This window comes from Sylvia atricapilla, chromosome 3 (assembly GCF_009819655.1).
Source record: "Sylvia atricapilla isolate bSylAtr1 chromosome 3, bSylAtr1.pri, whole genome shotgun sequence".
NCBI classification, from domain to species: domain Eukaryota; kingdom Metazoa; phylum Chordata; class Aves; order Passeriformes; family Sylviidae; genus Sylvia; species Sylvia atricapilla.
Window position 1 is genome coordinate 23,021,298 of NC_089142.1, and position 24,102 is coordinate 23,045,399.

General features: G+C 33.3%; 2 protein-coding genes across 3 annotated transcripts in view; one reads left to right on the top strand and one right to left on the bottom strand.

The window, feature by feature from the left end:
- The window catches only part of MCPH1 (microcephalin 1), a 123,805-nt gene that overhangs the window by 37,868 nt on the left and 61,835 nt on the right, over window positions 1-24,102 (top strand). The window contains exons 11-12 of the mRNA XM_066314907.1: window positions 1,432-1,594; window positions 7,274-7,351. Of these exons, the coding sequence (XP_066171004.1) occupies window positions 1,432-1,594; window positions 7,274-7,351 (241 nt within the window). The remainder of the gene's footprint in view (window positions 1-1,431; window positions 1,595-7,273; window positions 7,352-24,102) is intronic.
- Window positions 9,610-24,102, bottom strand: part of ANGPT2 (angiopoietin 2) — a 41,553-nt gene continuing 27,060 nt past the window's right edge. For both annotated transcript variants that reach the window (XM_066314906.1, XM_066314905.1), the window contains 5 exons: window positions 22,815-22,942; window positions 16,542-16,643; window positions 15,845-16,011; window positions 12,512-12,642; window positions 9,610-11,137 (listed from right to left, as the gene is read on the bottom strand). In XM_066314906.1, the coding sequence (XP_066171003.1) occupies window positions 10,977-11,137; window positions 12,512-12,642; window positions 15,845-16,011; window positions 16,542-16,643; window positions 22,815-22,942 (689 nt within the window). In that variant the 3' untranslated portion in view covers window positions 9,610-10,976. The remainder of the gene's footprint in view (window positions 11,138-12,511; window positions 12,643-15,844; window positions 16,012-16,541; window positions 16,644-22,814; window positions 22,943-24,102) is intronic.

Genomic DNA, 24,102 nt, shown 5'->3' on the forward strand with positions numbered 1-24,102 from the left:
TGTAGACAAAGGAAGAACTTAGAAAAGGTTCAGGTAAAGCATGGAGCATCCAATCTGGGCAGAGCCAGCCCCTTTGGGTTGCAGTGTTGCAAGAACATTCACTTGTAGGCTATATCAAGCTAAAGCTCAGAAAATGAAAAAGGAATACTAAGAATTCTAGTGACAATCAAAGCTATATAGCCAAGGCCAGAATTCATACTGGAGAGAGGGTTAGTCATAGGATTATTTTAGGTATCTCAGCATACAATATCTCCTTTTAATTGTGAGATTAATTTGCTGCACTGTTTTCACTATTCATTTTTTTGTTGTAAACATCTTTAAAAGTAGATTGCTCCAATTTTTTGAAGAATTTTTTTGCAGTTTTGTTGGGATTCTGCTAAGTAATGTTTGTTTTACCTGGGATATTTTGGTAGTTTTAACAGACTTCCTTTCTTTGGAGTTAAATGTAGTGAGAATGAAGCAACCCCAGAGGCTTCTGGAAATGTTCTGAGTGCACTTGCATTGTATCTGTGATTAACTCACAAGTTTTGCCTTTAAGGATCACTACTGTGATAGGTGTGACTGTGTTCAAGGTTGTGCCTATTTGCTTTGTCTTGTGCTGCATGGACATTCCCAAGTTAGTGTGGCAAGCAGAGAGGCCACCAGAATTTACAGATCTTTAAGGATCATTTATAATTGTAAAAATAATCATTAATAAAAGCAGTAAATTGTTACCATGCAAAAGCTTTTCTGTAGTGATACCAAGGTCTTCCTGTTTTCATAATTATATATTTATATGCTTCTGTGCAGCTATGTAAAGAGCTCAAATTAGAATTCCAGTTACAGATGGCCATTCTGGAATTTAGATCTAATTTTATAAATTTCATTATAGTTGTATTTAAGGATAAGTGAATTTTTAATTGAAACGTTGGCATAGATGTGTGGGTAGCAAGCCAAGTAGAACTTTAGGAGTTCTCTCTAAATTTAGACACAGCATTATTCAGATGCTGAAAATTTGGTGATTCCTAATGAAAAACTGTTAAGCGTACTGTGTCTAAATGTTTACATTTCTTGGTAATATTTTTTATAGTACTACAAAAGAAACAAAGGATTAGGCTCTGTTGTGTTGGGCATTGCACACTAGCAACATAACAGATAATTCTGCATCAAAAGCTTTTATTTAAACAGACAAGATAGATGTGGGGGGCTAAAGGGCTTTGATGTGCAAATAGATGTGTTTATGTGATAATGGAAGAGGGTCTGGTAGGACTGTGGAGAAGCTAATGAATTAAGGGCTAGCAACTGGGTAGGAGGCTTAGTGACAAAAGAATAAAAAATGTTTAGTGGGGAATGAAATGAGGTAAATTTGAATTAATTTGTGTATATGCTTTTGTAATTCTGCCTTTCTCTATTCAATGTTGCATGGGCTTTTTTACCTTTTCTTCTACTTAGGGAGCAAAATATAGTCATTCAAGTCGTGAAAAAACTTGGAGACTTTTTGTTCTCAAATGAAGTGTGTGAAACAACAAGTCACGTAGTTACTGGGAGTCCTCGTCCTACCTTGAATGTTTTGCTGGGAATTGCTCGTGGCTGTTGGATTGTTTCTTATGAATGGGTAAGAAATGCTTTTTAACTTTATTACACAATAAATTAAATTTAGTTTGTGTAGCTGAAATGGCAATCATGTTTGTGTCCATGTTACATGAAATGGTGCCAATTTTTTCAGGCTTAATTAGAGTTAGTTCAATTAGATGAAATTTTTCTGTGTGAAGATCTGTTAGTTAGTTACAGTTTTTCAGTGCTTAATTTAACCAAAGTATTCCTGTGTTGAACCTCATTATCTATTTTAGAAAGGTCCAAGGTCCTTATCTCATGGGTGAGAAACTCATGTCTCATGCATTATTTTTGGACAGATTAATTTCTGCATAGCATTAGCCAACTCATATTCAGATTGAACTTTTTATGTCCTGATATAATACATTTCTGTTGTGTTCTGAAATATGTATTGTGTTCAGCATTGGTAAAAAATAAGGGAAATTCTTAGGTATTTCACTGCAAGTGTGAAAAAATGTAAAATAGAAATAGTAGTCAGTAGGTGGGGAACTTATCTGTCAGCCCAGGCTTAAACCATCTCAACTGCTCACTGTAATAATAGAGATTAACCACTCAATTTGACATTGCAGATGACAGTTTCTCAGCTTTCCTCATGTTTCCAGCACTATAAAACATAGATTTTGAAATGTATATGGAAATAGCTCTTCGTCTTATACAGAAAAGGGTTTGTTGAATAACTAAATTTCTTGGTTTCCTCTTTCTTATAAATAATTTAAAATTTACTTTTGGGTGGAAAATAAACTGCTGCCTTTTTTTTTTCAAGATGTCTGGCACTTGCCAGTATGAAGCTTGTCTTATATGATATATATGCAGTTATCTGGAGTTCAGGTGTTTCAGAAGTTCTTGGTGATTAATTTCAATTGGAATAGAGACTTTTCATCTTTGGTCACTTTAAGGATCAAGTAATGTTCCTTTGTGACAAAAGAAGACTAACAGCATCCTTGGCTGCATTAAGAGGAACATATTTGAGTGGGTTTGAAGAAGAACATCTCCACAGACTCATTCCAGCCAGCAGGTCCTACACTTAGCTTTGTATGGACCATTAAACATGTCATAATGTAATTGTCACAAGTTACTTTTTCATAACCGGGTGATCAAACATGAAAGCTGCATTTTTCCTTGAGAAAAAGCTTCAAATAAGTACTAAGATGGCTAAAGATAGAGATAAGTACTACAAAATAGTCTTCTGTCTATGTAGATAAGGCAGTATTGGATAATCAGTATTCCGACAAGTGTCCTAAAATTTCATTGCCCATTTTATGCCCTGCACTTCTGTGAACAAACGCATGGTGAAAATGTCTACCTATGCTCTTCATAGACCAGTACTGATTGGAAATGTTCTTCTGTCTTATGGTCTACCTTGTAGAGTCATCACGGGATCTGTATCCCTCATGTAATACCACGAAGTTGAATTAATTTGTTCCGAGGATTAGTTTTCCCTGTAGATGTTAATGGATCAAACCTTGGTTCTGTTTTCACTCATTTTATTGAGCTGTTATTTAGACAAAGTTTTGAAGTTACTAAGGGAGATACGTGAGAAAGAACTAGAGATGAACTTCAGATCTACAAATCAAAAGTTTGTTTGATTTTATAGTATCTGCTTACCTGGAAAATTGCTATTTTAAATATTTTTAGAACTGTGCTTATCTCTATCACAGAGACTGGGTCCAACTTCGCCCATAAATATGTATTACCTGTATTTATTTATTTATTTACTTATTTACTTATTTAACTGAAATAAAACAGTGCTTTGGACTTTTTTAAAAAAATATTTCTTCACCTGGTTAAATCATTGAATCATATCCTGTATGAGCATTATTGTCTTATTTCATGTTGTGTCAATGGCATAGTTTTGCCATCTTTTTGCCCAAATGGTTAACTAGATAAGAGAAAAAAGAAGCCTTACCTAGCCAGAATGAGGAATTCAGTAAGAAATTAGTAAGAAAAATTTCATCTAAAAAAATAACCTTCTCTTTTTATTGATGCTACATAACTAAATCCTTTAAATGTAATCAATCCTACCATCAGGTAATATTTCATAATTTTCACTGATGAAATAGTTCAAATTGGATAATTAAAATAATCTGTCAATCTGGAAAATTAGTAGTACTTTACAAACATGGTGTTACTTTTGGGCAGTGATGATTTTCTTTTGGAAGATGTACATCAGCATTTCAAGAAGCTATTTACTTCTGCCTTTTGACTTGTAATGTGGACATAATTTAGGGTGAAGTGTTTTTTCCTTCCAAGAAAAACTTAAAATGTTATTTTTAAAGATGGATGTTGTAAAAATACCAAATTTACTGTCAGATGTTTAATCTGCATAGCTATCCATTTACATTTTCAAGGTAAATTATTCAAGTACAAATACCACATGATCATTCAGTGTGCTAGCTGGATAGGTGAGAGATCTTAAATAATAACTGATCAAATAGCATGTTTTCAGACCCTTTGAACTAACTCTTTTGTAACTGCACATTTGAAAACTTCTAGATACCCCTTTTTTCTCAATCGAACCACACATTCTGAAGTATTTCAGCTAAGAATAATATTGCAAATCATAAGTTTTTGAATTATGTGAATCTGAAGCATTTTTTGGTGTTGCTATGAAAATAAAACTGCTTGAGAATTTGCCAAAGTCAGAAGCAAACTTTCAGTAACTTGGAATGGAAAGCTCTCATCTTTGTTTTCATGAAAACTTAATGATTTAGTGAGTGGTGACCTAATTATTTACTGCAGGACCTGTTCATGAACTCAGTATCCAAATTTCTTTTTATCTAGGAAAGTAGATATGATGCCTTTGTACTCAATTCCAGAATCATGATAGACAAGCATTAATCCATCTTTTGTTAGGACAAACAAATTTCATTTCTAAACAAAATTCTGTAAATACTACAAGGGTTGATAAAGGTCACTGCTGTAGAATTGGCCTGGAAAAATGAAATAGGATTACTTAATCATAACTAATCTTTTGGGTTTATATTTTAATCTATTTCAGTTGTTTTCCAGCTACTTTTGATACAAACATAATTTTGGTACTATAAAGACGTGCTGTATATGTAATACAGTGCAGTACATCTGTTCCAGCTCAAGTTTATTTATGAAGAATTTCTTTTACTGTAGTATGTCTCTATTAATTTTATTCGAAGTTACAGTTTTCTTGGTTCAGTTAAAGTTTAAAAGAGAAATTGCATTAACAAGTTTCTTTTATGTTCAATAAATATATACAGCTAGAAGTACAAAGCTAAGAAGTTTTGATATTCTTATTGTAAATTGTTAAAGTAATTGTAAAAACTATACACAGGTACCACTCTAAAATTCATAATTTACAATCCTAAGTTGCAGTCTTAACTGTATTTTTTTAAGAAGTTACAATACTTTTCTTAGCTGAACACTGCAATGCATTATAAGGTTTTGAAATTTTTTTTAAAGGTCATTGATTTATTAATGTGCTTAAATCTTATTTTTATGTTTGGTATGATACAATGACTGTAGAAATTATTTTCTGATTTTGCACAGCTGTTGCATTTTCAAATATTTGATTGTTCTTTTTCTAAAAGTAAACATAATATTCTTTGGATGTTTTGTAATCAAGTTTAGCAATAAGTCTAAGGATATGCTGCTTTTTATTGTCAGCCAAAAAATCACTCTTCATTTCCAATAGCCTGCTAAATTGGACACCTCTCCTCACAAGTCAAACATCACTTGTCACATCACACAAGGCAACAGCATTTGTAGAAATTCACATTACAGGTTGCTGGTTTCCCTGCAAGTCATCAGGCATAAAATACTTTGGACTGAAAACTATAGAACTTATTGAGAAAATAATTTTGTTATGAAAACTGAATTTGCAATTTACTACTTGTAACAACAGATTTGGGGCAAAAGAGCCTTTTACAGAAACTTATTTTCTTACATGCAATTGGACCATTTTATAAGATTTACATTGCTACTTTATGATCAATTTGTTCAGCTTGGAATTTTCCATTAGTGAGCTGTAACATTGTAAAGGATATTTTGCCATGCTCAGTATATATAATGCCAGTTTATTTTAAAAAGGAACATTTTATATTTTAAATTAAAACTAATAAAATAATGGCAACAGTTTAATAGTGCATGCCTTTGCTAACAACTTCATCTGTTTGAAATGGCTAGAGAGCTATTTAGGTAAAATATGAGAGAGACAGAATTATCCTAAAACAGGGATTTGCTTTCTGATAAATTCCATATATGCCATTTTGGAGATATATGTATGCTTCTTGTTCAGTTAGCTTCACCTGCTCTAGGAGAAGCAAGATGTCTCACTGGTTGGTAATATTGCTTTTTTTGAATTTAAGGGGTGCCAGATGGCAACTACAGAAGAGACATTGTGAAGCTCAAATACATGTAAAAGGGAAATGTTGTTGAATTGAGTGACAGTGGACAAACTTGGCAAAGAAGATACCAGTGATTTATCTCCGTGACAATCTTCATTGCTCACCACCTATAAAACCAATAAGGAAAAGAATTTCATCTCCCATCAGAATAGCTTCAGAATTTAGACTGTCTCCAAATTAGGAGTAGAATGTCCTTTATATAACTCAAGGGCAGAGCCAATGTAGGAACTTTGTCTTTTTCCATTTTCCCATTAAGACGATGATTTTACCAATTGAGGGGTAGTATTTGAATACTCTCCCATGGAGCTTTTAATATTATAGACAACCAACTGCAAGTTATGATAAATTGTTCTGAAGAATGTTTGGAAAATCAATCCATAAAAAATGCTAGATAAAGTAGTTTGGGGAAAGTTTTACCAAGAAAACCCCACCAAAAAATACTGTATTTCAGAAATTGGAAAAACAACAATTTTAAGTAGGTTTTTTCTGTTAACCATTTGGTGCTGGTCCTGATAGGAGCAGAAATTTGCAAGTGGTCCACAGTTTTAGGATTACTAGTCTCTAAAGATCATATTAATCCAGTGTTTTGGACCTCAGTTGAACACAAATGATTATGTATTTTCTAGAGAGTCAGCATTCTGCAGTCTTTTTATTACTTTAGAGTATGACACTGACAAAGGAGGATACCACAGAGAAAGAAATTGAAATTATTCTTCTTTGCAGGATGATTTATATATGTAATGTGGATTCTATGCAATAGTTGCATAATCCTTGTAGTAGCAGGGGTCCAGTATTGTTTGACATCTTCATTTATGATCTGGATGAGGGGGAAGAATGCACCCTCGGCAAACTTGCAGATGTTAGAAAACTGTAAGAAGTGTTTGATACACTAGGTGGGTGTTTCTGTTCAGATGGACTTGAACAAGCTGGAGAAATGAGCCAACAGGAACCTCATGAAATTCAATGATTACTGAACTGAGAGAACAGGACTCATATATTATGACTTCCCTTTTCAGATTTTTTGCTCTATGTATTGTGATTAAAAATAGTTTACTTTTCTAATATCCTCACAATGTTTTATAATTTAATATAGCTATGCATAGAAGTATGACTGATATTTCAATGGTTTCTTTTAGTTGTAAAATTTGTGTCTTTCTGATTTATTGATTCTTTAGCAAATCATTTGGTTTGGATAAATGAAATAGCAAACCAGCTATTGTAGTAGCACTGTCACTTCTAATTACACATTCAAAAAGTTTATTTTAGAAATTTTAAGATTCTACTTACCACTAATTTTATTTTAGGTTTTATGGTCTTTGGAATTAGGCCATTGGATCTCAGAGGAACCATATGAGCTTTCATCCAGCTTCCCTGCAGCTCCTGTAAGTTTAATGAACCTTTAAGCTTATGAACCTTCTTTTGTTTATTTGGGAAATTATTTGCCCTCTTAATAGGTTTTGTGAATAAGAAAGCCTACTAGAAAAATAATTTTTAAAGCAGATACTGTAAGGAGTTATTTTCTTCTTCATCCATTACTTTTTGAAGTGTGTGCAAAATCTTTGGTACATGTGGAAAATGCAAAATATTGGTTCATCAATTAACACCTGAATAACCAGCATCTTACTGAAGTAGAAATGTACTTTAATTTTATTTTTATCTGTACCTGTATACAAACTGGAGAGGCATGTTATTGCCAAATAGAAAGATTTGCAGGTCAGGGACTCAATTTTTTTGGCCCAGTTTTTTTCCCTTTTTTTGGGTAATGGAAAATTACTGTGATCTTCTAGAACTGCTAAACAGGAAAAAATGAGGCATTTTTCCTGCCTCCAATAATCATTCTCAAGTACTGAACTAGGAACTAGTGCAAAACTGGGCATGTGGGGGCATGATGTAGACCTCAGTGAACTTCATGTATTGTAATTTATTAAACAGGAAGTTTGTTTCTGCTTTAAAACAAGTAGAATTCTAGCTGGTTACTAGTCAATCATTCCAATATTTTTCTCTCCACTAAATTAGTGTCTGCAATTTATTTCTCAAAGTTTCATACAGGCTATGAAGAAAGTACAGTTAAATGGGATATGAGATTTATTTTTACTGTAATTTTATTAACTGTTAAGAACTTCTGTTTAGCATTCTTTCTAAATCTATAACTTATGTAAATTTATATATTCAACATGAAGCTTTATTTCATGATTGTAAGTTGTATGCTCTCAAAGTTTACGGAAACTGTAGCAGTTATGCTCAAATAACCCTAAAGAAACTAACTATCCATTAAAATTTCATATTTTTTTCATAAAATGAGAAAGTAGATTGTTTTATATAGCAAATACAGTAAGAATGGTAAAACAATGTGAAAAATAAATAAGAAGCATATTCTCTTTTTTTCTATTATTCTGGATTACTGTGAAAAAATCTACACTGCATTTCATGTTAAGTTGCTTTGAGTTTTCTGTTTCTTTTCAGACCACCTTGATTAATAAAGTATCCTATCAGTAACAATGTACATAGCATGCTTTAGAAGTGATTCCTCTTAGAGGTTTTTGAGATTCCATTTAGAGGTTTTATTCCTGGAGCAGAAAGAGAAATTGAGAGACGGTGAGAATGTAAAAATGAGGGAGCTTTAGGGTTGTGCTAAGAACCTGAATCACTTCTTTTTGCAATGTACTGCTCTTGCAAAGGCACAAAGTTGGAGTCCAAGGCAATATTTCCATTACTATTCCAATCAGTCCCTTATTTAGTCACTCTCATTTCTTACTGTAACAGATACCTTATTTTTTAAGATGCTATTATTATTCAAGCATGAATGCTGGTTTTATTTTGCTTTTTTTGTTTCTTTCTTTCCTGTTTCCTAAAAAGTACTTAGAGAAAGTGGAAGTACCTTCTATTTTCACATACTGTTTATTTGATTACAGGAAGGAATTAAAAGTAAGGGTTTTACCTTGCTGTTATGTTTTACTTCTTTGTACCAAGTCCAAAGCAGTTTTTGCAGCCTTCTGTTTCCTATTATTGCCTTCCTTCTGACATGTCCTCCTGTTGCTTCACTTTGGTGTTTGGAGTTCAAGCCATGTAATCTTCTTTAGATGAAATGTCATTTAAAGACATATTCCCTCTAAAATTTTATATTTGTGTTGATAAATTGATCCTTTTTCCCCCAAAATCAAGTCTCATTAAACAATTGATCCATTCAATGTCTACATCAGTATTTTTGATCACTCTCCCAGAACAGTCATCGGAAAGCCTCAAATTCTATAAACTTTTTTTCAACAAATCAAAACTAGCCATGAAATATTAAATTATTTTTGCCATGACCACTGAAATTCCAATTCAGTTCCAATGCCTGACCACTGAAAATTTTTTTCTAATATCTAATCTGAATCGCCCCTGTCTCGGGTTAAGGCCATTTCTTCTGGGCCTGTCACTGCTGGCACAGTAGAAGAGAGACCAGACCCCACCTCACTACAACCTCCTTTCAGGTGATTGTATGGAGTGATGAGGTCCCCCCTGAGCCTCCTCTTCTCCATCTAAACAACCCCAGATCCCTCACCCCCTCCTCATACGATATTTTTTCTAGATGCTTCACAAGCCTTGTTGCCCTTAAAATACCTTTTGTTAAGTTAGCTTCTGGAAATATGTCTGCGGATTTTGTTTTGTTTTAGGTTAAGTTCTTGCATTGTAACAAATTCAGTCATTTGCTGAAATCAAAGTTTTACAAAAATATTAGGTGAAGAATAAGCATGAGAATTTAAAGCTAAACTTAATTTGGAGAGATACCTCCACTAGGATACAGTGATGGATGAAGAAATATCTTCTCAACCTGATTTGCATGTTTAGTACACAATTTTAAAGCATATAGTAATAAAAAGAAGGGGGAAAAAAAAAGCAAAGATCCAGTAGAGTAATTTATTCACATTGTGGCATACATTGAGGGCCTACCTACAGAGAATTTTTAGGGAGAAGTCCTAACCTTACTGAAAAAACCCATAGTGTGACCTTAGATAATGTTCAGATTATTTTTCTTCCTGTTTTTAAAATGTAATAATTTGTATCTTAAGTCATAAGCATAAATTTAATTGTATCAAAATATCAAAGAACATGCATATGTCTTTCAGTTAGGTTATTTTTACAAAACATAGATATATTACAGCACCAGGTGATAAATGATTGTCATAGACACCCGGACATTTGGTGTTAATGCCGTTGTCTCAGTTTACAAAATACTGGTCAGTTATTTTACAGATAAATGACAAGGGAAGAAAAATAGTGCAATCTTCATAAAAATGTATAGGAATACATGCTGTATCATAATTCATTGGGATTTTCTGTAATTTAAAGACAGTCACTAAAATAGACTGAAAAAAATATGATTTTTGTAAATGGTATTTCCCAAGAATAAATGCAAACTATTTAAATGCTATTTGTCCAGTGCTAAACATAGTCATACAGGCTACTGGAAAAATCCTCAAGTAAGTGTAACAAGTTGTTTAGGAGACTATGGGGGGAAAGAATGTATTCCCTAACTAGGATTGAGCTAATTACACAACAGTATTTTTTTATGTACATAAAGGGCACACATGACACAGAAAGATAAATAGTTCTGGATCTAGCTAAGTGTTTTATATTAATGTTTAAAGTTCAGAGGTGAGGTGAAATGCATATTCCCAAAAGTATTTTAGGGTTTTTTTCACAGTTCCAGTTATTTACTAATACATACATAACATAAATGATCAGTAAAACAGAGTCCTTAAGTTGTCTGACAGTTTCTTGGATATTCTTTTTATTGAGTCATTTGGCCAAATCACTGTTATAACAGGTTGATGCTTTAGACTTTGTGTCTGGTTGAATAATAGGACCTTTAGCTGACCAAGGCGATTGCAATTCAGGAACTGTACTGAACTGACCCCTTCAACTCTAGTGCATGCTTCTGGGCTTGAAAAAATGAGACAAGTTGCTTGGTAAAATAAGTCTTTGAAGACTATACAATACATAATTCACATAATGACAAAGCCTTTAGAAATCTGCTGGTCGAATCATCATAGTTGTAGCTTTGAGAGAGTATCCTGAGCCCTTCCAGTAGTACCACTTGATCCCATTAAACTTGTTGTTGTTCTGCCGTAATGGATAATACATTCCATTGAGGTTAGAAGGACCACATGCATCAAACCACCATCCTGCAAGACAGAAGACAAACATCAGCAGAAGTAATTGTCAAAATAGTATTTAAGGTCACTTTGTTGCCTGGAAATGAGAAAGAAATCTAAACCTAGTTTTTTGGATTTGGAAGTGTCAGTATAAAATACTTGCCCCAAACTCAGGAAAAAAATGTATTTATGTATCAAATACATATTCTTGAATCTTGCACAATACATTGTATTTTAAAATTGAGAAGGGAAATTGTTCAATCACTTTATTAACAACATCAGACATTTCTGATAGTCTGAGGGCAGAACACAACTTGAAATATAATGATATTGAATTGCCTTTGGTTTTATCTACTCTTTGGTAAACTCCTGTTCTTCATAAATTTACACTCCTTTCTTAATCCTTTCTAGAGGAATTATTCTTATTCAGTTCTCTGGGCAGGTCAGTTCAAAACCTCCTGGAACTTCATAAGAAGGGAAAGGAGAGTAAACCAGCCCAAATGTACTTTGTATCCATAGAGTGACTTGTTAGTGGGTCATAAGAAAAAAAGTATTTTTCTTAATAAAATAATATTTTTATATTTCTGTTATGGTGGTGATAGTGTGTGTGTGTTCTGTTTTGCTGGGCAGTATTCCAACTATCATTTTGGATAAACTGAAGCTGTTTTTTTTTCCTTGCAGCTTATGCTATAGGAAAATTAACAATTGCTTAAGAGATAACAGGAAGAGAAGCCAAATTCACAAAGCACTTGTTTACATTTCAGAATGTGGAATTCTAGATTAAGAAATTATATAGAATTACTTGTGTAGTTGAAGATGAAAATACCACCTAGAACTCAAATTTAACTAGTGAACAATCATTAGAAAAATGTAGATATATCTGTGGTATATCTTTTCCACTTCATAACTATATTGAAATAAGGAATTAAATTCTTATACCCTTCTGTGGCACTTGCAGCATACAGCAGCTCTTGAGGGTTTTTCTTCTTGGGTAGTTATGGAGAGGGCTTATGCCTAAAGAATCAGGAGCTATTTAACTGACAAGCTGAATCTCTGAAAGAGTTTTTTTGCAGGGTGCTGGGTTTTGATCTCTGACTGTACTTCATTCCTTGGAAGAGGAATCTGCTGTGTGTCTGATTAGTTCCACAATTACAGACTTTCTTGTACCCCAACTTCAGGGACTTATTTTCCCTCCAGTTTTAACTTCTCTTGTTTTATTTTAACTAACTTCTGTCAAATGCTAAAATACTTCATCTGGAGTCACCATACTAGTGTTTCTATCCATGAGTTTTTGAACTTTTTTAATAATCAAAATATACTAAGTCAAATTATCACTGTTTATCTCTTAGACAATTTCAGTGCCAATAAAAATAGGAAGACTGAAAAACATAAAAACATTCGTACCTCCTGTTAGCATTTGTGAACATTTGCAAATACATTTGTCATTGTCTGCATCCTTTGTGCTAAAATCATTTCCTGGTTGGCTTATACTACTTATTTTGCCTGCTGTCCCAGTAAGTCCTTTAAGGTAAATCCTGTAGAAGTGAGAAATGGAAAAACAATTATTATGTGGAAGTTGATGGTAGTTATCTGCAAAATAATGATGGAATACTTTGCAATAAATATCCTGCTCAAATGGCTTAATTCTCTTCTGGCCAATGTACTGCTGTAAGCTGTTTTTCAGCACAATGTTTTCAGAAGAACAGAAACAGCACAATATTCTAATGAGCATGTGTTTGTTCATGTCATATTAGAAAAAGAATGAGAGCAAGCAGATAGTAACTTCTAGGATTTTCCATACAGATCACATATTTATTAATACTGAAGGTGCATATTTTTACTTCAATGCAACAATACATGCAATTATTTTTGTTACATTCAAAAGTTTAAACCAAAACTGTTTTGATTCCTATTTTGCTCTTAGTAAAACACAGCAACTTAGCGCTACAACCCCACATATATGAGAGAACAGCCTCACCAGGAGTATTAATTATGAGCTAGTAAATGGTATTTTTGAAGTTTCTCAAAATTTCCCTTTCCACTGTCCTAATTACTCATCTTTTTCACATCATTCCTAAGTTTTAGTGTTAGCTTATCACAACTATTTCAGTTTGCTTCAATTCCCTGGTAAGGTAAGCTTTCAGTGAGGCTGCTGCTGTTGGGATCTGCTTGCACAGGTGCCAATAAGAGTCTCAGTGGGGAGAGACACAGAGCACTGAACTGGGCAGGGCAATTACACAGCTATTCATGTGTTACCTTGAATTGGAAGGACTTGAACCCTCTGCTCCCACAAAAAAAAAATCCTTTTTTGTGATTGCATTTCTGTATCAAATAGCTCATGCTTCTCATAAGTATTTTTTGTTTAAAGAGTAGATCTGACTCGCTAAGGAGAATTAACTAGTCCTCCGATGAGTCTTCATCTTGCATGTAATTCTCTGCTTATGACAGAAATTGTTTTTGGTAGTTTAACAGATTATTTAAATCCATTTCATATTCCCTATTTTAATAATTAATTAATATTCATTTAAGCTTCAAGGATCAGTTCATTACAGATTTTCTTTTAATTATCTTTTAAAAAATCACAGTTTTTTCTTAAGATGAGTTCAAAATTATGTAAGCCAATTTCTAACATAAATGCTATTAAAGGTTCTAATGAGCCTAGGCTAGGTCTTCAAATATCATCTGAAGTCTAATTTAAGTATAGTATTGTTTACTTATTATTAATAATAAGTTTTTAAAGGTACAGTTTAGTATAACAGAAGATGAGAGGCAGTAGATGAAAATTGAAATGAGATGTTCTGACTGGATATCAGACAAACTTTTTATCATGAGGAAAGACAAATAGGTTGTGCCATCTCCACCTTCAGAGGTTATCTAAACCCAAATGAAAAACCCTGAGCGACCTGGTTTGACTTTATAGCTTTGATATCAGGAAGTTTGCTTCAAACAAAGTCCATTCTGATCTCAATTTAATATGATTTCAGTTTAATATGAAAAAAAAAAAAAAAAAAAAGTTTTATGGCCTAACTCATAGTCTTTCCACCATTGAGAATGTATTAATCTTTTTAATGTAATGGATCACAGAATCACAGAATTGTTGGAATTGGAAGGAACCTTAAAGATTATCTAAATCCAACCCCTTTGTCATGGGCAGGTACACCTTCCACTGGATCATGTTGCTCAAAGCCCCATTCGGCCTGGCCTTGAGCACTGCCAGGGATGGGGCATGAAAGATGTTCTTAACTGAACACTTTCTTTGGTTTTTTTTTTCTTTTTTGTAATGTTAAATATATTCCTTAAACCACTTAATTTTATGATGAATTCCTTGTTTGGTTGCATATTGTAATAAAATTGCTTTTGCCATCTTAGTTTTCAGTAATCATCTTTTAATATTGTAAATGGAGAAGGATAATCACCCATTTTGCAAAAATTGCCTTTCTGAGTATTTTAAAGCATTACTTTAAAAAAATCTCTGCTGTAGATTCTGACTGTTTCCAGATGAAAAAATATTTACTTTGGAGTTGAGACAACTAAATACTACCAAGGCATTAAGATCTAATATTGTGGGGGGCAGATGCTGATAGTTTTGAATTGCTTTGTTTGCATATAGGACTTGAGGACTTGTGGGGGGCAGATGCTGATAGTTTTGAATTGCTTTGTTTGCATATAGGACTTGAAATAACAGCATCAGTTCTCTCATGTGTCAGGTAGACTTTATTTACAACAAACAGTTGCTAGAGATCTTGGAAAAATTAATCTAAGTGTTGACAGTTTTTCTGTCCAGTCACCCAAAGCTCCATGAATCTGTAAGAATCTTACAAAGAAACATTTCATGGGCCATGTAGTAGGAAAGCATCTTTTATACTGTGAAGTCTTTACATTCTTCTATAATAAAACAAGCTATTTATTGCATTTACAGAGAGCCTGGTGAATGAAATGTGAACTGCCCATATATTTCAACTGTGGCTGATACTATTTCAAAATGTGTAATACTATGATGCTATTTAAAGTGTATAATACTATGATAATATTTATATAAAATACTTATTTAAATTTTTTATCATTTCTTTTAACCAAGAATTAAGAAGTTGTTAACCTTTACATTTTACAGTATTAGAGCATAAATAAATTAGAGCATAAATAAATAGGTCCATTAAAATTTGGTGTTTAAATTGACAAATGAGTGGTGGGTGAAAAGCACAATTGCTCCATTTTCACAGGTAGGAGAGGAGGGTTTTTGAGAATCTAAGCTAGTGGCTCATGGAAGGAGAAGACCACATCACCACAGTGTACTCTTTATGACAACAGTATAGTTCTTAGAAGCCACTGACAAGGAAAATCCTTGCAGTATAATTCATCTTAGTCATCCACCTTCCAGAAATGTGTTTATTGCAGGGAATCAAGATTTGATAGCAACTGCAGACAGGTTCCTATTGTCCTAATGACTGTGCACTGTCACCCACTATTTTGGCACATGTGTCCTATCTTATTCCATACTATCTTTTCATCTTTGCATTTTGTGTGTTATACTCACACAGGATGCACTAGTAAAATACATATTTTTCTTCTCTGGAAAAAGACTTTTTTTAGGCAAGAGATGAAAAATGGAGAAAACATTATTTTCAGAGTGAACTGGAAAATAGTCATGATTTGTATGAAATAAGGCCATGCATCTACACAGTTTAGAAAGATTACTATCAGAACTTTTTTTTAATTAGATCTAATTTTTCTGCTTACCTGTATTTTTGTTCTTCACTTGCTAGAGAGAAGTGGTCATACAATGAATATGCCTCATTTCCTTCCCAGTCTTTCAGTTGTATTTTAAGAACATAACGCTTCTGATTAGTCAGTTGAGAAACAAACTCATTTCCCAGCCAGTACTCCCCAGCAGGATCACCAAATCCCTGTAATTCAAGTTGTATATTTAAATAGCTTTGTTTGGGTGGGTTTTTTTTTCCTTTTGAGTTTGAAATTATCACTTTATCAGTTTTTAAGTTTAATCCTTTTCAGCCTGTCAACTAAGAATTTTATTGTGTCCATGGGGATTATTGATCTGTAATGTTTCAAAAAGTTGATTTCAGCAAGGACAAGCTCAGGAATCTGAAACAGTGAATCAATATTACTTAGTAGACTTGGAGCAGTTCCTACTGTTGCCACTAGAAACTCAAATATAAACAACTCAAAAAATGTAGACATATGATGGAACAGTTGATTTAAAAAAAAGTAAGGTTTCTCTTTAAAAACAAACATCACACTTGCAAGTCTGCTTAGGCAAACAACTTACACTACTCTGACATTTTCAAAATGAGCATCTGAGGACAAAGACAACTTTAAAGTTGCTTACATTCTAAGGATGCTATTAATGTAACTTTAGCATATTAGATTTCAAATAATAATAACAGCTGATATTAAGGCTTCAGAGGACATTGTTTACCATCTTGTACTCCTTCCACGTCCGGTGGAAGTCCACACTGCCATCTTCTCGTTTCTGAATAACTGTCCAACCTCCTCCAGCAGTTTCCATGTCACAGTAGGCCTACCAGAGTAAGCATGTAACAGCCTAAGTGCATGCAGTCACAGCAAAACAAAACCAGAAATCATGTAATTTGCATCATTCTATATAGTGGCAAGTTGTGTGCAAAATATGATTTAACCTAAAAATACAAGTTTTCATAGTTTTCATACAAATCAGTTGTGGTTGTCCACAAATAAATGTGATTCCTCAATATATATCACACTTAACAGAATACCTTAAAAAATGACACCTTTCATTTCTCCATCATTTTGTGAGAGATCCATTCAAATTTCCCATGACTTGTCAGAGCATACTGTTAAATTCAGGCAATGAACAAACTGAAATATATTTTTATTATCACAGTCATTGTTCAGTGCCTTTGTAAACGCTCTGACCTCAAAGTTAAATCTAAGTGTATTATCTGAAAGTTGCATCTTAAAGCCATGTTATTATACAGACTGCAAAGAACATCTTCTGTGCTTGAACAAAAAATAATGTTTCCAAATATTCATAAATCACTTTTGAATTTACCAAGTTATTGCTAAAAATTTGAAAAGACTGACATGTAATAAGCAGTTCACTGAACCCAGTTTTAGAATACCCACTAAGTGCATCCCTGGCACAGTAAACTTCAAGTTTATAGGTGACTTGTTCAATCAGTTTCCCAGATTAAATCACTTCAGTGTCAGAGATGAAAGGTACTACTGAAAGTGCCAATATACTGGGGAGATGCTGATGGAAAAAATGTCTTTTGAAAATTAATTGGAATTTTGGATGTTTGGGAAAAGTAGGGGACAAAGTAACAATAAAATTTTGTGAAAATGAGAATATCTAGTACAATTTTTCCTGAGAAAGGATTTCAAATTGTTGCATCTAATTCTGCTTTTCTAAAAGTAACAAAACTTATAACTAGGTGGGTGAAGTCAGTGGAAATAAGCTGGTGTAGACAGTACAATAAAAGGAAACTGAAGTCAGTATCTCTTTAAATTGCATGTTAGTACCAATAATTTCTTTAAGAAAGATACTGAATTTCTTGTAAAAGTATTCCTGTTTGGCGAATTCTCAGTTCATGTTTTCTCATTTAGAAGTTTAATTTTTTTTGACCACTTTGTGCCAAGATACTGAAGTCCAGAGCCTTCTTCAGACTCACTTCACATCTTTGAAAATTTTTGAATTCTAATTTGAATATTAAAGTGCATTACCTTCTAATCTGTATTCTAGATCTTTCATCAAATAAGTGAACTTGTGTCTTCTCATCTATAGTATAGGCAAGGTCTGACTCCTTACACTTTGATAGGATATTTCATCTGTAGAGTAGTTAAATAAATATTTTTAAAAGAAAGTAGGCAAGTATTTAATTATGAATGTGAATGTTTCCTTCTTTGTTTAATAGTTTTCTCAGTAGTCTTACTTCTTGCCTAACAGCTGCTTGTCACAATATGCCTATAAATGCCCCAAATCATGGCTGGATGACACTGAAGCTGTAACATCTTTTACATCCTCTTCTATGGGAGACTGTCTTCAGTGTTAGCATTAGCAGATTGAGATCTTTGAACTGTTAGGCATCCTGGAAATCCATTGAAAAAGTATGACTTCAGAGAGGCCAGTTTCCTTCTGTGCTGTGGTAGTGTTATGTGTGTCATTTTGGGATGTAAAGTGTGCTCCTTACTAAGTTTTCAATATAGTTGGCTCTTTTAGGGTATGTCTATTATATGTATGTTATATATTCATGTATGGTTATATAAATCAGAGTATTGACAGTTCAAGCAGTGTCATATGTACTGTTGAAAGGCATCAGTCCTTTGAAAGGAAAAGAAAAAAAAAAACCTTACAGCTGCAAATATCAAATATATTAGTGTACCAACAGGCTGTTGCACATTGGAAATCCAAAGTAGATACTGTACTTTAAGCTTCCAGTAGATTCTGTTCAACATCAGAGAATCACAAGACATTCCGTTGGAGATTTTTAGGAAAGATTATATAAATAAGGAAAAGAGTTGGATAAGGGATTATTTTTTAAAGTATGTCTTGTGAATGGAATTTAATTGAAAGCAGCAATCTCAGTTTATACTGGTCTATGCAATTCCTTACACCTCAAAGCCTGTTTTTTGTTTGGTTTTACTAACATCTGTATTTAATGACTGGTAAAAGTTTGATAATAGTATATAAATTAATTTAGTTAAAATAAAAATTCTCTTCAAAGGAAAAGCAGAAGATAAGGTATTGTAAGAGAGGTTCAGTCTGTTTTAGAAGGCTAACTCATGGTGTGTTAATGTATATGTGAATACTAATTTCCACAGAGGGCTATGAAGACGGATACTAGGAATGGGCTAAAGCAGATGCAAATACTTTTTTTAAGCATCAACACAAGTTAAAAAGTTGATTTAACAATGATCAAATATCACTGGTTGTAGATAAAGGTGTTGACTTTGAAGTTTCACCCCACTTAAAAGAATAGTATAAGCAGCCAGATGGAAAACAGAACTGTTTCACCCTTCTCTGAAATGCATAGTTTTTAACTACATATAGTGGGAGGCCATGTATTAATTTATTTGAGCCATGGGTTCAGTCTGATATTCCTATTGTAGATGTTAATTGATGCTTTTGAATGTTACGTGCAATTTCCTTTATGCCTATCATTTAAATTTCAGTTTATTTGGAATTAATACTTTGAAAAAATCAATGCCTCTAAATAGCACTTAATTTGTTCTAATGGGATTAAAATATAAAAAGTGAATGACTGTGAACATCTATCATAAAATATTCCTGTTACAGGCAGTATCCATTTTTTAAGTGAAGGGTAACACAACTAGCTTTAATAGGTTTAATAGATTCTTTGAGATAAATGCTGGGGTACTGCAAATTAGTTCCCAAAGGAAAAAGCAACTCACTAGGAACTGAAAAACATAATGAGAAATTGAAGAAGAGATGACCATAGAAACCTCTTGTAGATTTTTCTTACCAGTAACAATTTTTAAAAGTTTACATAAATTTGGGAGTATAATTTTTCCACACCAAAATAATTTCATGTCAATCAACTCCAAGTCTTCCTCTTAATACCGATTACTAGAACAGAATTTTTCTGACCTTTCAACCTGTTCTAGGTTTTACGTTTAAAAAAAAAAAAAAGTAACATTTCATAAAACTAGTAAAAATAGATACCAAGATTAGGCAGGCAGCAGGAGTCTTCAAACAGATGCCAAAAAGAATAAAGAGATTAATCTCTCAAGTTACAACAAATTGGAACGGGGAGTATTTGATGTATCTTGTGAACTGCTTCAGTACTTACATTTCTAGCAGCTGTAGCACTGTAAGAGGGTATTTGAGGTCTAAGTGTTTTCAGACCTGCTTTGTGAACAGTAAGGCTCAGGCTGAGTTATCAGGATGAAGAGCCACTGCAGTTGTTATAGCAAATCAAGTGCAGTCACCACAGCTTTGCAGTGACCCTTTGCATCACTTTCAGCTGTTGCCTGAACACATTTGAGTCATTATGTCCAATGATGTTTGTATTCTACTATCTCTATCTCCTAGAGATGTGAGTAGATAAGAACTACAGTCTAACTTGTTCATGAGCTTGCTGTAAGCATAAAACTATTGACTTCTTGTAGTTTTGCCTCTGCTATTTTTCCTTGCATCAGCAGTCTTTTGCTGTTTTCCTCAGTGTTTTTAAAAGGACTTAGCTTTTGTCCTGGTGCAGAACGGGAAAGTTTGAAAATATTAATGGAATTAAATAATTGTTTTCCTCTCAGTTGTCATATGCAATTCCTTCGTTTTGGATTATGATCGGAGACAAATTAGTAATGTGGGATCAGTTACAGATTACACAGAAGTTGTTTATAAGCCTATTGGGAGGTCAGAAGGTGTTACAAGAGGAAAAGACGAAAACATAAACAGCAGTGCAGCACTTTTGGCAAATAAAAAAGGTCACTCTGTTTCCTGGTCTTAGTAGCAATCCACATCATAAACAGTTGAAAATGGTGTAACATGGTGATTGTCCCTAACTTCACTTCCCTTGACAACTGCTCTTATGCATTTATATTTGTATAAAACATCAGCATCAGGTTAAACCTTTTTAGTCTCTTTATTTTCAATGTCATACAGTAAGTAAAATCTTCCCTGTCTTTTTCTATCTGGAATGGACAGAATAAGATTTTAATTCTTCAATATTATTAAATGGCTGATTTAATACTAAGGGAAATTATTACATTTTTACTACTTTTTTAACCTAGTCAATTACCAGAATGGGTATTAACATTAAGTATTTTAAGCTTCCATATTCAAATGTAAAACATTTTATATTTTATGGTCCAGGAAATTTCTCCTTTTGCACTTTTGAAAATGCAGTGTTAAAGTTTATAACAAATATTTACTCTGTAATATGTCATGCACTTGTGTCTGCTTTTAGAAAATATTCATGCTCTGTATACTATATTTGACAGTAAAATTAAAACCAAAGATAAAAGCTTGATACAAGTCATAGTAAGAGATCCAAGGAATGTAAAGTTTTCTGAGCTGTCTAACAAAGATTGCTGCATTCTATTACTTTAGAGATGCAGAAGCTTTCATCTCCTTTCGCTTTTAAAATTGTGATTGTAGATATTTATGCTATTTAAATGCCATTCAGCTTCATGCATAATAAAACCCTTCATTTCATCTTATGTAACTAATTTTCTTGTGAAATAGATGTATTTAGACTACATTATTCCAAAGGAAAACCAGCTTCTTTTTTTTTCCCCAAGAGAAACAGACTGCAAATAATTTCTCTAGACTGTATCTACAAAAATTACAGGTTTTATCTACTGTATTTTATAGATCTTACCTAAACAAAATGCTTATTTCCTTCTGCTGAGAGCTTTGTGAGTGTAAAGATCAGAGTCTGGCTTAAGCTAAATGAAGTTCTGTCACTTCAGAGGCTAGTCACTGGTCAACTTAATTTCTAAACCTTTGCTTGGGAAAAAATGCTTTCTCTGTCAGAGCTTTACCAATTGATTTTCCACATTGCACCTCTTTTTCCAGTGCTTTTTTACATTTTCTGTTAATTTTTCTGATGTAATAAAGTAGACACTCAGAAATTCTATAAAATATTTCATTTCTGTGTGTAAAGGAAATAGCTACAGTAGAAATTAGAAAATAAAAGCATCAAAAATATTTAGTGTTTGTCTAAGAAATATATTAAGCATTTTTTTATATTCATATGTCACTTAGCCTCCTCACCCTTCTGTGCCTTCATCATGTGAGCCCCACTCCTCTGAATGGTTGCTCCAGGTTTTTGGTTCTTTATCCTCACAATCCACCTGGGACTTTTCTCCCTTTCAGATTCTATTGATTATTTCAACTAAATTATACTGTCTGAAGCTTTATCATTTTATTTACTTCAGTAGATGGAATATCTCTGTCAGGCATCCAGTTTATCATCCACTGAGTGCCATTTTCAGCTCAAGGTCTCCTCTACAAAGGTATGGCATACTGCTTTAACTTAACTTGACATTAAAGTTCATTTCAGATAAACACATGGGGGAAAAAAAATATCCGTAGAGGAATTTAAACTGATCTCTGACCTCTGCAAACTCACCTTTTCTATGATTCAGTAGTAGTATTTTTCAGAGCAGTATTTTCCAGAAAAGTCCTCTCTGTTAGACAGTGTCTAATTGTTAATCTAATTGCTACACAAATGTCCTTGAAACTCTGTGATACAAAGAACTGAAACCCATACATGAGTCCAGTACTACTAGACTGCTTTCATGAGTATAAATCCATTAGTAATCTTCTGTGCCCCTGACTTCACCTCCTTTTGCCGTCTGAAGAGCCTTGGGCATATGAAGGAACTAAGAATTTAAGGAGACAGGAGTCTGTTGATCATGCAGAGCAACTCTGTTGGAGTTACAGATTTTATAAAGAAATAACAGTACTTTATTGATTTAATTACATTAATTATGTGGAAAAAATAATGAAATTCTGGCATGATGAAGCAAACAGCAAAATGTTATTCATTTCAACTGAGCCAAGATTTCACCTGAAGGACTTTTTTCTTCCTGTGAGATACTCAGATCTAGGAGTGATGAAATGCTTGTAAAAAAAGTACTTGGTAAGTACTAAACTTCACTATTAACTAGCCTTTAAAATAGCACATTTGCCAGCTCAAATAACCTTTAATATGCAGTATGCCCAGGTAGCTCTTTCTAGTTATCTTACCTTCTTCTCCTGTGCCGAGTTTGAAACTGTTAAAGTGTAGATTCCACTTGTTGTCAGTCCAGATTTGAAAGCTTCAGCACAGTCTTTGAAGCTGATTTGCTCCTCTTTGACTATGAAGTTGTTCTTAGCTGTTAAAAACACAATAGAAATAGAAGGCATTAAGAGGAGATGAATGAAAGTTGCTAAGAATCAATTTATGGTGTAATTGGCTTAAAGCAGTTCCAAAAAATATGTCTGGTCCTGAAAGAAATGACAGATCGAGGTACTTACTATGTGTGTTGTTACTTTGTATCACTTAGAGACATTACTCTGATAGGACTGAGATCATTTGATAGGTTGAAAAGTGCCAACACTTATTGATATTTTGAATGAGAAAACTCAGGATATTGCATCTCATTCAGTTTAACAGTTCCTGCTTCCACTCATTGCTCTACATGGACTCCTATATGCATTACAACCTATGCATGCATTAACTACTATTATACACATACCTCAGTAGCAAATGATTATGTTAATAACGGCTTTTGGCCATTATACCTATATTGTGAAATGAGTTATGAAACCTTTTATAATGCAGCAGACTGGTGGAACTACACTTAAGAAGTTTTAAGCTTTTTTTTTTTTATTATTTTTCCCTGTGCTGAGCAGGAGCAAGTTTGTATGTACCAAGCTGAACCTTGATAGCTCAACCCAACTAATTAAAGAGACATATCTTCTGGGATTCATTTGTATAAAAAATACATTTTCAAATGTCTTAAGTCTTCTTATCCAACAGAACAATCTAAGGCTCATCTTTTTGTTCAGTTCTTTATTAACTATGGAGGTTGGAATTTCCTGGCACTTTGCCTGCTGACTGGTATTTCATACTTGACCCTTTTGGGGTTGGTTCTGTGTATTTTCCCTTTTAATTTAATTTAACAATCACAGTCAGTTACTACAAACGTTTAGGTGCCATATAAATACGTGCTTATATTTCAGTTGCTTATTATGTTCTTTTTAGCTTGCTTATTCATTATTTACCTGTTTAAGTGCTTTGCCTTAAATAGAAAAATAACACATTAAGTGTTTTAATTGCTTTTCCACACTCTATTGTTTGCATACTGTCTTAGAAGCTTTCCCTGCTAATTTTGTCTTTTTGGCAAACACTCATTATTTTTTCCACTCTCAATTTAATGGTGCTGTAGCCAACATGACTTTGACTTGTTTACTTATTTGTGCACTAGCATAGCAGATAACATCAGCAGGAACATGTACAGCCTTGATATTTAAGGGAATAGCGTCAGTTATT